Here is a 13,107-nt window from a genome sequence, read left to right as displayed (position 1 = left end):
TGTTTAAATTTTAGACAAACAGCAGGGCAACAGGCCATTTCAGCCCATGATCTATACCACCCAATTGATACCCAATTAATCTGCATCCCCATTATGTTTTGAACAGTGAGAGGAAACCAGAGCCCCTGGAGGAAATCCACACAGACACAGGGAGAATGTACAAACTCCTTACAGACAGCGTGGGATTCGAACCCTGGTCCTGATCGCTGGCGTTGCACTAACCGCTATGCCAACCATGCCACCCACAGAATCCTGGCAGAAAAGTAGGATGGCAACAAACTTAAAATTCTACATAACTAGTTCTGTTTGTTTATGTGGCTGTCATTTCATGTTTTTGCATAATTTTCTTAGAAGAATGTTGGTGACTCTTGAGTAAATTAGTATCAAATAGGTTTGTGCATGCTCTCTTCTAGAGATGAGTGTTAAATAAACTAAATCAAATTGGCAACATCAAAGTCAAAATAACACTGGTGCTAGAAACCTAAAACAAAAGTTCTGATAAAGGATCATCGACCCGAAATTTAAAATTTGTTCTCTTTCCACTAATGTTGTTGTTAAGAAAATCCGTCATTTGTTGCTCCCCTTGTCAATTTGTATTGTCTAATTACCAAACAATATGCTCCATACTTTTAGAGAAAGTTGAAGATTTGTTAATTTCTATTTCAAAGTCCTCTCATTAACAAATGTAAGAAAAATAATTTTTGTTTTAGCAGGTCTGCATTTTAGCTAATGAAAGGTCATATAATACTAAATTTTGCTGAGCTAGTTAAATTTAAGGCTGTTGATCCAACTTGAAGCCACATTTTGATTTAAAGAGTAAAAGACGAGATCTCAGGATTCTGGATGCGGGGATTAAATGTAAATCTGAGAGTTTCTCATGGCAGATTCTGTGAAGGTGGAACATGCTCATCCTTGGATGCAAAGTTAGCGATAATATTTACAATGGAGATTGAAACTGGAAAAAGCCAGAATTTCAAGGGAAATGGAGAATTGCAAAGGACAAAGATGATGAAACAGCCTTAATAAAGCTACCAGTAATGTTTTCCTCAGCTGATATTAGTAATATATTTATTTTCAATTCTCCAAAGTGATTTAAATTGCTGTTTCCATTGACCTGATGCTACAGGCAGTAGAATGTAAGTGATGACGTCATTTCTTTTTTTACTCCACTATATATCAGCCTGATGCTGTTTTCACCTCAAAGAATTAAATCATCCTTTGAGTTAATGTACGTCTTTATGTATACATACACAGTATATTTACATACATACACATATAATGTGTTTATATAAAAGTGCATGGGGTTAACTTAACATACTTCGAAAATTGTTGCTTTGTGCTCATAGCTTGAAGGGCTCAATCCGCAAATGTTGATTATATATTTTGACTGACTAAGAATGCTGTGAGACCTGCTGTTTTTATTGCAGTATGTTTGCTATGTTTTCCATTGGTTAAGGTGCTCTGTATAAACCAAGGATCGAAATACTGCATAGGCACCATTGCTCCCTAGCTATCCTACTTGATTTTGTGGTTTAATGCTTATTTTGGTGTTGGAATACCTTTTAGGCCAAGATGCCTTCAGGTTAAAATATCTTAAGTTAAAATACAGGTACTATGTCAAGAATTTTATACAGGATACTATCCATATAAAATATTTTTAAATTCCCCAATACTTAGATAAGTTTATCGTCTGTCATTTAAATTTTTTGTCTTCATTAGGAATATTAAGAACATTTTCATTCAACAGATTGTTCATTTACATATTTTTATTAAATAAACTATATTTAGCAAATAAATATTGATTTATTATGATGTAATGAGCTAGAAAATTTAAAGACCTTGTAGTTGTGTCTTTCTTGCTTTGCAGCTGTTACCTAAATATTTAAAATGGTGCAGGAACAATGGGGCAATTACTGAGCTTGAAGTGAAATACAGGTACACAATTCTTTATTTAGAACCCTTGGGGGAATTTCAGATTTTTCCAGTTTTCAGCCCACCTGAATTGTGCTGCCTTATCCACCCCCTTCCAGTCACGCTGGCGTCTCTCTCCCCCTCACCCACCCAAGTCGTGCTGCCATCTCTCTCTCTCTTCCCCCCCCAATCACCTCACCACTGTACCAACACCAGGAAAAAAATGCCGGTTTTTGCAGCATTCCAGATTTTAGATGTCCGGATAAAGGATTGTGTACCTGTACTTGCATATTAGATAGATCTTTTTATTTCTTGTAGGTATCAAAAACTATTGTTTATTACCTTTCTTAATTTTCTAAAGCAGTTTACAGCCAATAAAATGTCATGATTGTGGCACTATCCAGATAATTGATGTTTTCTTTTACATCCATCTTCTGAGTGGTTAGTGATGAATTATTTAAAAAAAAAAGCAATGATCAGAGGGAGAAACTTGCACTCTTTCCCCCTCCAGCCCCAGCCCGGTAAAGTGCTGATACTCCCTCTGCCACCATTCTGCCCTTCTAGCATGCTGCCTTCAATGTTACTAGCTCTTTTTATTAACTTTTGATGGCCGTATAGTTAGTAGTTTTACTCCTAATTGATCAGCGTATATTTTAATGGTTTTGGGGAAAAATTGTAACAGTTTTAATTTTTCTCCCCATAAGATTATGACACCATCAATGTGTTGTCTTTGGAAGGCATGGCTCTTAGAAAAATGTGAAATTGCAAGCATTTTAATCAGTGTTGGATCTACAATTGATTAATGAGAAGAAATGACAGGTATGTTTTTCATGATAAAGTATGTCCATGCCACTGTTTATTTGTTTCACATGGTAGCACAATTTCATTTGAAACAGTTCTGGGTTTTGTTTTCTGCACAATTTGTTTTTGAATGCTTTACGTATTGATTCATGACATTTATAAAAGCCATAACAAACATATAGGTACTGCACCAAACACTTTCACCAACATCTTGTTTACATTGCATACATAAACGGGAAAGGTTTGGTAAGCTTTTGTTCATTATCCTTTTGTAAGAAAAGATGAAGCATTGTTCTAGTTTAATAAAGCATTAAGTTTTATGTTTCAAAATCCTTTATTAAAGGGTAATTTTCCAATTTTACCCTGTCATGAGAGTCTCACCTGCTGAAAGTTCATACTGAAGATCGGTGTGGAATGTGCTCACATTTCTGCTCTGTGTTCCCACTGGATTGAATGTCAACTGTTCATTTTAAAGTTGTAATATTAGTGCAAGTAGCTTAAAACCATTATGTTCTGCACTCAAAAATCTTAATTATTAACCAATAATCAGTATAATACAGGGCAAGTGTCTTCAAATGTCCCCATAGTTTTCCCCAAAAGTTTGCATTGGTTCTTTTAGTAACCTGGCTGACACCGAATAGTCATTACATTTGAAAACAGTCACTGTATAGAACTTAAGAATCTTCTCGAAGCAGGAAGGACACCTCTTTAGAACAAACAGATGGTACAACTGGCAAGCTGAAATTAAAAAGTGCACCTTTCAAATCAGTACCTGTATAGGTGGATGGAAATTCATTCCCACATTTGTCTGGTTCCAAATTGATGATAGAGTATTTTTCAATCTTGGTCAAGGATAACTGGGAGAAAGTGACTGGTTAGGAGAAAGTGACTGGTTATAAATTAAGATAGTGGAGATAAAAGAAAGAATTAGTAACATATTGGTGCAGTGTTTTTACCCATTTTTAATGATTGAAGGAGTTACATAAAGTGTAAAAATTAGTAATATGAATGGCAGTATTTCCAGTGTACAATAGTGTGGAAATTTTTAACAGCAGGCCTTATGGCCAACTGTGTGCTCTTTGACCTTGTAACAGACAGCAAACTTAATTTAATATAACATGCCATCATATATTCACACCCACTTTCACATGTGGGTTCCTTCATCTTTTAACACCTTTGAATCACTGGTGAAAATTAGTACCAATTTGACAAATGAATTATTTTAATCATTTTGAAGTACAGTGAGTATTAATTTTGCATGCTTTCCAGGCCATCTAACTCAATCTTGAAGTGTCAAAATGCTTTGCTGGCATAAGACCCAGAGCATAGAACAACTATGATGTATCCTATGCTCAGACAGGTGAATTCCTTGGAAAAATCACCTGTTTGAGGGCAAAAGGAATTTTAAAAGAAATATTTATCTAACAAGCATGGACATCAAATATTTTATAAAACTCTCTATAGAAAAAAGGGTGAAAGAAAAATAGATTGCAATGCAAAATAAATGTTGCACCCAAAAGTACTATATATAAGCTTGTCAGAAAAGCACAGTTTCAAGAAAAATACCAAGAATGATCAGAATCCCAGTGTATTAGTTATCAAATTATGTGTCTTCAGTTAAAATTTCCAGTCTTGAACTATCAGTTCCCAGCTCAAAACAATGATAATAGCAAAGAGCTGGATGTAATGGTAATAGGGGTTTGCCTTTCAGTCTTGATTCAGGTTTTTAACACAGTTGTACAAATCTCTCCACTTTCCAAACAGTCTTTGGAAACCTGAACAATACATTCTGAACAGCTGTGATACTCCACAACTTTCTGCCAAGCACATGTTGATGCCATCACGGTGTAAGAACAGATTTTAAATCCTACATTTCTAATAACATTAAAGTTTTGTTCACATAAATGGAGACTATAGTTAGCACTCTACATTACTGAGGAGGCATATCTCCTAAATCCTGTAACAGTATGGTTGAGATGAAATTTAAAACTAGTTATTTTCATTTTTATGATTTAAGATTATGGGACACTTGTGCAGAAATTCATTTCAAAATTTAAAAGAACAATGTTTGGAAATTATTCATTTTGGTTTTCAAATGCATCTCAAGGTATAGCATAGTACAATTGATATTATCACCAGCCTAATTTTAAGATATTCAAAGAAACACAGCAGAGAAGAAAGCAAGGTTCTTTTAAATTATCTATTTCTGTTTAAAAACTGGTACTAAAGCAGTTTTACATATTTTCTCTCTCTTGGTAGCAGCACTGAAGTGTTTATGCATGTAGCTAAATTAGCAATAGGGTGCCAGTGGAAAAGCTTGTAAAAATCAGTTTTAAAAAGGTCATTGTTACCATTTTTTGGCAGCTGTTAATTTTAGTTGTTGTAGGAACATAATTTCTGGATATTTTTAAATATTTGCTTAAACTACAAACTCTTAGTTCAATCTTGAGTGTTCATGTTTGAGAAATATGCTAATTATAAATGCTGAACACATTTGTGAAAGATTTCTGCAGTATTTGAGGTATATTAGTCCATATTTGTTTAAAAGGGTTAAAAGAATTGAAACTTAAGAAAAATGAATGATTTGTATCCAGTAAAACAAACAGATTTATGTAATGCCTTCTGTTATTTTCCCTTATCCGAATCCGTTGCCAATATTTTTGAAAATTCCCATCTCCGATCTGCTCCTATGTTTGGAGGAAAAGTAATTTGTTATAAACATTGAAATTAAGTTTCATGCCTTGTAAGTGAAACACATTGCAAGCTCCAGTGGAATATGAACAATAAATGCATAATTTAATGCAACACAATACTAATGCACAGGCCTCTGAGGAATGATGTTTATGTGATAATGAAATTGCGCACACTTCACTTTTGGCAGTTTTTATATTAATTTAAATTTTTTTTGCATATGACATTCTCATGCACACAAGTGTTTCAACACAAGAAGCAAGTCCATTTAAAGGTAGTCCAAGCACTTTGTTTTCGAATGTGTGTATGGATGCAGTTGCAAACTGAATGAAACATTTGAACTTTGTGCAGTCTATAATATGCATTAGTGATGGATCACTTCTGAATGTCACATTGCAGGAGTAACACAATCGAAGGATCACTCTTTGCTGCTTCTTTGAATTCATCCAATGTAATCTGGTCGTCATTGTTCTTATCCATCTTACTGAAAATCTTGTCAACTCGTTGTTCAGGCGTTAAACCATCTTCATTCATTTTCATCATTATGACTGTTCCTACCATCTTGTATATAGCCTTAAACAAGAAAGAATAATTTAACACCAGTGGGGACAGAGGTGGGAAAAAATTGAACAAAAGCATACTTTTAAGATTTACATGCATTCAGGAAAGGGAGGGAGGGTGAGGGGAGAAAATGGGGACATAGAGGGTGGAGGGGGGGTGATGAAGAGGAGGCAAAGTGGGGAGAGAGGGGTGTAGGATTAGAGAGCAGTCAGTGAATAGTGGTGAGGGGCTGTGGGAGAGTTGGGAGGAGTGATTTTATTGAGCAATGGAAAGTGTGATTATTGATGAGCAGTGTTTGCAGGAGAGCGATTGAGTAAAGGAGTATGAGGTGGGAGAATGAACTGTCTATTTGCTAGCACCAGTGATATTCCCACTGCGGATTACTATCTGTTTTGTATGCAATACTTCTCTGGGTGCTATTGATCTGCATGGAACTTTGGCAGGTTTTTCTCCCCAGGAATCTTCTCACTAGTGTGCTCTACTGCCGTGTCCTGACATTCTAATTACCTTACAGCAAAGCACTCAGGAGTAAAGAATGTGCATACTTCTGGCACACATTCACTGCTCAATGATTCCCTCACATGTACAATGTCACACCAGCAGGGTGTCCACTGCACATTGAACACTGTCTAAGATCTCCTCTATGGCTTGTAGTGGCTCAAGAACAACTAAAATTGGTTACTTTTTTAAAATCAATAAATTATGGGTAAAATTTGACATCTAACAGAATTGTGATGACACAGGTTCACAGTCATTGAGGAGAATAATCTACAGAGGCACTTTTCTTACCTCTATAATCTCCAACATTTCCACTCTTGTTATTTTACCATCACCATCTAAATCGTACATATTGAAGGCCCAGTTTAGCTTTTGCTCAAAACTACCTCTTGAAGTGATAGAGAGAGCACAAATGAACTCTCGGAAGTCGATTGTCCCATCACCGTTTTTATCAAAGGTTCTGAAGGCATGTTGAGCAAACTTGGATGCGTCTCCATAAGGGAAAAACTAGAGAGAAAAAGAATGCAGACATTAGGTAAAGAAATGCAGTCTATACTTCTCATATTTTGCTAAATGCAGCAGGAAATGATGGTCAGCTTATTACATCTTCTGAGTAATTCTAGTTCATGACGATATTCTTCATGGCCTGACCATTAAACTCAATTGGCAGGAAAGGACAGTAAATGCTGAATGGATTAGAAGTTGGGTGTTGAAAATTAATCATCACATTGGAGATGCGGTGCCAGAGGGGATCAATTAACTAACGTGCAGTGAGATGTGAGTTTTATTTGCACACAAAAATTAACTTTATAAAAGGTAATATACGCTGTTGGTCTGTTTACAGTTATGAGGTCAGTGACTGCATCAAAATGTTGCTCTTAGTGTGAGAGTCAAACACCACTAAAACAGGCCCTTTGAATGAATTTGTCTATGCCCACCAAGTTACCCAACAGCCAGTCCCATTTGCCTATAATCATTCCTATTTGTGACATGTACATATCTAGTTTAAATATTTGTACTTGTACCTGCCTCTATTTTACTTCTGGCAGCTCATTCTTCATAACACTCTGTGTTGGACAAATTGCTCCTTATGTCCCCTTTCAACAATTTCCGCTCTTTTTCTGGTTTTTGATTCTATTCTGGGGGTGGGGGGGTGGGGGGGGAGGAAAGAGACTGCCAATTTATCATTTCTGTGCTCCTGGTTTTATATACTCTGGAGCAGTGGTTCTCAGCCATTTCTTTTCCACTCATGTACCACCTTAAGTCATCCCTTACTAGCCACAGAGCCCTCATGCCATCCTAGGCTACAGGTGCCCTGTAGTTAGCAGGGGATTATTGAAGGTCATGCGAGTGGGGGAAAAAAAGGCAGAGAACCACTACTCTGTTCCAGAAGGATACCCTCAACTTCTATGTTCCAGGAGATCTAGTGGCTCCATGTAACTCAAGATCTCTGACCCAGTAACATCCTTGTCAATCTTTTCCAGATTATTTTTTCTGGCTTTATGACATCCTTACAGCTAGGTCATCAGAGCTGCACATAATACTCCATGTGTGGTCTCACCAACATCATGTACAGTTGTAATGACATCTCAATTCTTGTGCTCAAAGCCTTTGTTTTCGGTTTTCTTCATTACTTCAAACCAGAAAGTCAAGAGGCTTTATACGAGTGTATGGAAGGGAAATGAGTTACAAATGTGAGGATGTATACAGTTGTCAAGGAACCAACAGGTGTGGTAAGTTTTAGTGGCAACATCTAGCTTTCTAAGTGAATAATTTAAAATGGACTTATTTTGAAGATACTCAAAGTGCCAATAACTTTACAACTCCAATTTCAGAGTGGAAATGTGAATCATTGAAAGTGGAGCGTAGAAAATGGCATTTTTCCCATCATACTTGAGGCATGATTTTCAAATCATCCAGTTTAAAATACTAATGCATTTGAGCTTCTTTAATTTAGTATTTTCAACTAATGTAACTGGTCCCATTTACCATTGATCAGCCGCTTCCATCATGTTCAAACCTTTGATCTGTGCTAAGGATCATAACGTGACCTTGATTTGTATATTATTCTGGAATGAATAGCATCAACTTGACATTCTCTTTTTAGAATTTTGATTAATTATGTAATTTACTACATCAAAGTTATATAACCAGCGGGTGTTAAATTAGGTAAATATATTATGTACAGTAGGAAAGTGAACCATACGTCAAATAATGTTTTAAAAATTTAAGTTTTATTTGACACATCAGTAGATGATATGATGTCAAATTAATTCCTATGACTACAAGCTCAAGCTGGCAGAGAGGGAAGTGGGGGGGGGGGAAGAAAATGACACTGTGTATATTCAAGAGGGAAATGTTTATGTGTATTTTGGTCAATATGGTTCATAGTGTGAAAAAAAAATTAAAAATAAAAGAAAAACATCAACATATCCAACACATTGACTGCATTTTCTCATTGAATTTCAGTTACTTCAAAACAAATACACTCTGGAATTAATTGGATACATTATGCCTTTTGCACAAGTTCATAGCAATCAAGATTTAAATTTGTAAGTATAACAAACTGATCATACTCATTTGGAGAGAAATAAAATGGCTTTTTTACTAATCACTGGGGCTAACATTTCTGGGACAGAATAGGGAACAGGGCCTGATAGCAGTGCTCCTCTTCTGGGCTCAAATCTAGAGATACACGGGAAGTCGGATACGTTAGCATCTTACTTCTAGCTTGTCTTAGACTTCTTTGCATACACCTTGAAATGTGCTAAGAAAACTAATATTGGCAGCTAGCAAAAAGCCATACACAATCTAGCCTAATGTAACTGAAGTTGGTCATCAAATATGAATCTACTGTAGCTTATTAGACAGACCAAGTATAACAAGTAAAGCAAAATGGCCCAGTACACTTTAAAGTGTAATTCTATTATGTACCTTAAGAATGAAAAATGTGGATAAGAGTAGAAAGCATGAGACATCTGGCAAGAATAAAATGTTTAAAATCAGTTTCTTCAGAAATTTTGTGTACTACATTGAACATTGCTGTCTGATAGAAGGTAAGAAATCCAGAGTGCACAAATATTAAAAACATAGAACAGTACGAGTCCTTTGGTCCAAGATGTTGTAATGTTGTGTATTAACCTACTCCTCATCAATCTCATACCCATAATTCTCCATTTTCTTTACATCAATGTGCCCACCCAAGTCTTTTAAATATTACCTGCCTCTACCATAATCTCCAGCAATGAATTCCAGGTAACCACCACTCTGTTGGTGGGGTGGGGGGGGAACCTTACTGCTGACATCTTCACTCGTCTTAAACAGATGTCTCTCGTATTTGTTATTGTTGACCCGTGAAAAAGTTGCTGGCTGTCCTCACTATCTTTGTCTCTCATAAACTTAGATCCCTCTATTAAATCACCTCTCATGCTTTGTCACTCCAAGGCTCGATCATCATGGAATTTTATTATTCTGTTGGCTTTTTATTTTTGAATTGGCTTTATAATAATAATAAAAACAAGTCCAAAAATAAGGTGTTTTTTTTTGGAAAGAACACGTTATAGCAACGTGAACATAGTTAAATTAAAACTGCTCATTTAATATGGAAACAATGAGCTGCTGGAGTAACTCAATAGATCAGACATGATCCATGGGTAGAAATGGTCAGTAAACATTTCAGGTCAGGATCCTTTCTACACTTATTACTTACCTCCTGCAATTTTGATCTGCTTTTTGACACTATGCAATACGACATTTGCATGGATTAAAGTTTGAAGATAAATTTCTCAAAAATTCACCACACAGACAAATGCCTCATATTTAAAGAGTGTTGCTGACCTTAGTATTTTCCACCATTTAGAGAAAGACTTCCTAATCTGTTCCAAAATTTTGCCTAACTTATTATTGGCACCAAAGGTTCAGAGTTGCTATGAAGTTTTGTGGACTAGGACTTTGAAAAGCAAAAGAAAATGGACAAGAGAAAATGTGTGGATACTGAGCAAAGGAGATAGATACAGTTCTGGTGAAGAGACATTGACCTTAAATGACAATTGTTTCATCATCAGCTTTGTTTAAACAGCAAATAATGTTAATTGCAAATGTTAACTCATGAGTGATATTGTGCTATACTTGCACCACATATCACTGAAATACTGATAGGAACAAGAATGCAAAAGGTAATTTTCAGCTGGGGAAATCCTGGTGCACAGGGCTATATTGATAGATAAGTAATTGTTGACATTGGAGACTACTGGAATGGATAACAGTCATGGATCATTAAAGATCTTGTGGAGATAAGTTTGGTAAAGGCTTATTCTCTCAATTCATTTTTAAAGAATATTTAAATAAACTTAGGGAAGAAACGGGGCAAACTAAAATCAATCTCGAGTCTGTAAAGGAGTGAATTAATAGGAGGGCAAAAGGAATATTGCTTGTAAACAATAATCACTACTTTAAGGATTGCGCTCTGTGATTAATTGTGCTCCAAGTTGCAACAGTGTTTTGCAGAGTGTGAAAAGCACACATTTCCATGTGATAAGTATGTACTTTAAGCAAAGTATTTGTTAGGGGTTAAAAAATGTGAGCAGACATACATGACAGAAATAATTTATAGAATTTAAAAGAAAAGTAGGAGCTGGGCATTTCTGCATCTTAAATTTTTTGAGTGAAAGCAATGGATGTGTGAATTTTAACCATCTTGATCAAGGAACAAAGCCAACAACTCTAAAGCTCAACAGTAGAAAATCAGTTTATCTGGACAGCTGCACACTAGACTTCTTGTATCAATGCTCCAACAATTTTCGTTGCAAATATAGTGCAAAGCAAGTGATAATATGAGCAAGTGGGCAGCTGCCCAGAACACTGCATTGATTTCCAAAAGAAATTACAGGCATGAGATGAAGAAAAATCTAACAATAGAGATTTGGGAACTAGACTACAAAATCCCTATTTTCTTTCCAAGGAATCTTAAAGCATCATGCCTCAAGTTATCACATTACATTCCAAAAGAATAATGTGAGAAATTTGTTTAAAGTTATTTACTTTCCAATTAAAACAGTTGTGTGAATAGCAAAACTACTGAGGTGGCTAAAAATAATTTATGAAAAATATTATCAACAACTCAGTACTTCAGGAAAGATACACCTCAATTTTATTGGCCCCTTTGTGAACGTACAAGATTGAAAAACACAAGACACATAATCATTGATTATGGTATTTCCAATATTAATTTTCAGCTCTAAATGTGATGGCACAGTAATAATTGAGACAATAAAGCAATTTTAATAATTTTGTGTGAAGGCTTTCTTGGTAAACAGCAGAGCAGCACACGCATTTAGGAATTGGAAGAGGATCTGAACTATAATTCTACAAATTGCAGAGTTTTAGCAAATCAATAGTAAATGACATAATACTAACAATTTTCAGCCCATAACAGAATTTCCAAAATTACTTCCCATCTAGTCATTTGACAGTTTTATCTTGCACACTGTTTTAACACAGTATACAGCATGTTTTTCTAGAAAAAAATATTTTTAATAGTCATAATGGAAAGAAGTATTTTTAAACTAAATATTTCCTCACTAGGTGAATTCTCTGAAATCCTTATTTTGTTCAGAGAAGTCAACAAAAAGAAATTTCAGATTATGTCGTTCAAATGACTCAGTGTTTGCATTGTTTAGAATCTCTGAAAACAAGTACAGGTACTTTATTTACCTGTTACATCCAGAAGTTCAAACTGATGTTAGATACAATGGGGTATTTTGAATATGGAGGCATAAACAAAGAAGTTGTCATATGTGAAAGTAGAAGGTTGCACATTTGAATCCCACCACTTGGGATTGACGATTCTCATTGCTCTCATCTTCGAGTTTTTCCAATGCTGTCACTGAGGGGTAAAATCTAGGTTTTATTTAAAAAAAGTTAAGGAAAAACAGGATTTGTTCTGCAGCTAGTTGTTTCGCATCCACCAGCCATTCTTTTTTTCTCTTTACAAACCTTTTTATTTATTGCACTATGAACTGTATCAACAATATGTACAATTGTTCTTCATTAAATATACACAGTGACATTTTTCCCTTTTTTCTCCCCCCACCCTCCCTTCCCAACCCCCTCTAAAACCAAAAATATTAAACATACAAAACACAAGAAAACAACATCCACACAGAAAAAAACAGTCGTGTCATCTACTTTTGCATATTTGCGTCTACTCATGTTTATCTTCTTATCACTTTAGGAGATAAAGGTCTGAAGTCGGCATTTTCTGTTATATTTCATATATGGTTCCCAAATATGTTCGAACAATGTATATTTGTCTTTTAAATTGTATGTAATTTTTTCCAATGGAATACACTTATTCATTTCTATATACCATTGTTGTATTTTTAGGTTCTCTTCCATTTTCCAGGTTGTCATTATGTATTTTTTGCTACTGCTAGGGCTATCATAATAAATCTTTTTTGGGCTCTATCTAATTTGAGGCTTAGTTCTTTACCTCCTATATTATTTAAAAGAAAAATTTCTGGTTTTTTTTGGTATGTTATTCTTTGTGATTTTGCATAATATCTGACTTCATTCTTCCCAGAAAGTATTCACTTTTTTACATGCCAAAATTGCGTGTATTGTTGTTCCAACTTCTTGTTTACAGCA

General features: G+C 35.3%; 1 protein-coding gene across 6 annotated transcripts in view; it reads right to left on the bottom strand.

Annotated features, from left to right (window-relative positions):
• Nucleotides 1-2,735: 2,735 nt before the first annotated feature.
• The window catches only part of vsnl1a (visinin-like 1a), a 124,605-nt gene continuing 114,233 nt past the window's right edge, over nucleotides 2,736-13,107 (bottom strand). For 5 of the 6 annotated variants that reach the window (XM_069886366.1, XM_069886367.1, XM_069886364.1 and 2 more), the window contains 2 exons: nucleotides 6,754-6,969; nucleotides 2,736-5,976 (listed from right to left, as the gene is read on the bottom strand). In XM_069886366.1, the coding sequence (XP_069742467.1) occupies nucleotides 5,779-5,976; nucleotides 6,754-6,969 (414 nt within the window). In that variant the 3' untranslated portion in view covers nucleotides 2,736-5,778. Of the gene's footprint in view, nucleotides 5,977-6,753; nucleotides 6,970-10,171; nucleotides 10,237-13,107 lie in introns of those variants that run through there. The other variant, XM_069886369.1, reaches the window with a different exon arrangement.

The sequence above is a fragment of the Narcine bancroftii genome, chromosome 6, assembly GCF_036971445.1.
Source record: "Narcine bancroftii isolate sNarBan1 chromosome 6, sNarBan1.hap1, whole genome shotgun sequence".
Classification (NCBI taxonomy): domain Eukaryota; kingdom Metazoa; phylum Chordata; class Chondrichthyes; order Torpediniformes; family Narcinidae; genus Narcine; species Narcine bancroftii.
The sequence above is the reverse complement of the archived record's forward strand: the minus strand, read 5'-3'. Positions and strand labels throughout refer to the sequence as shown.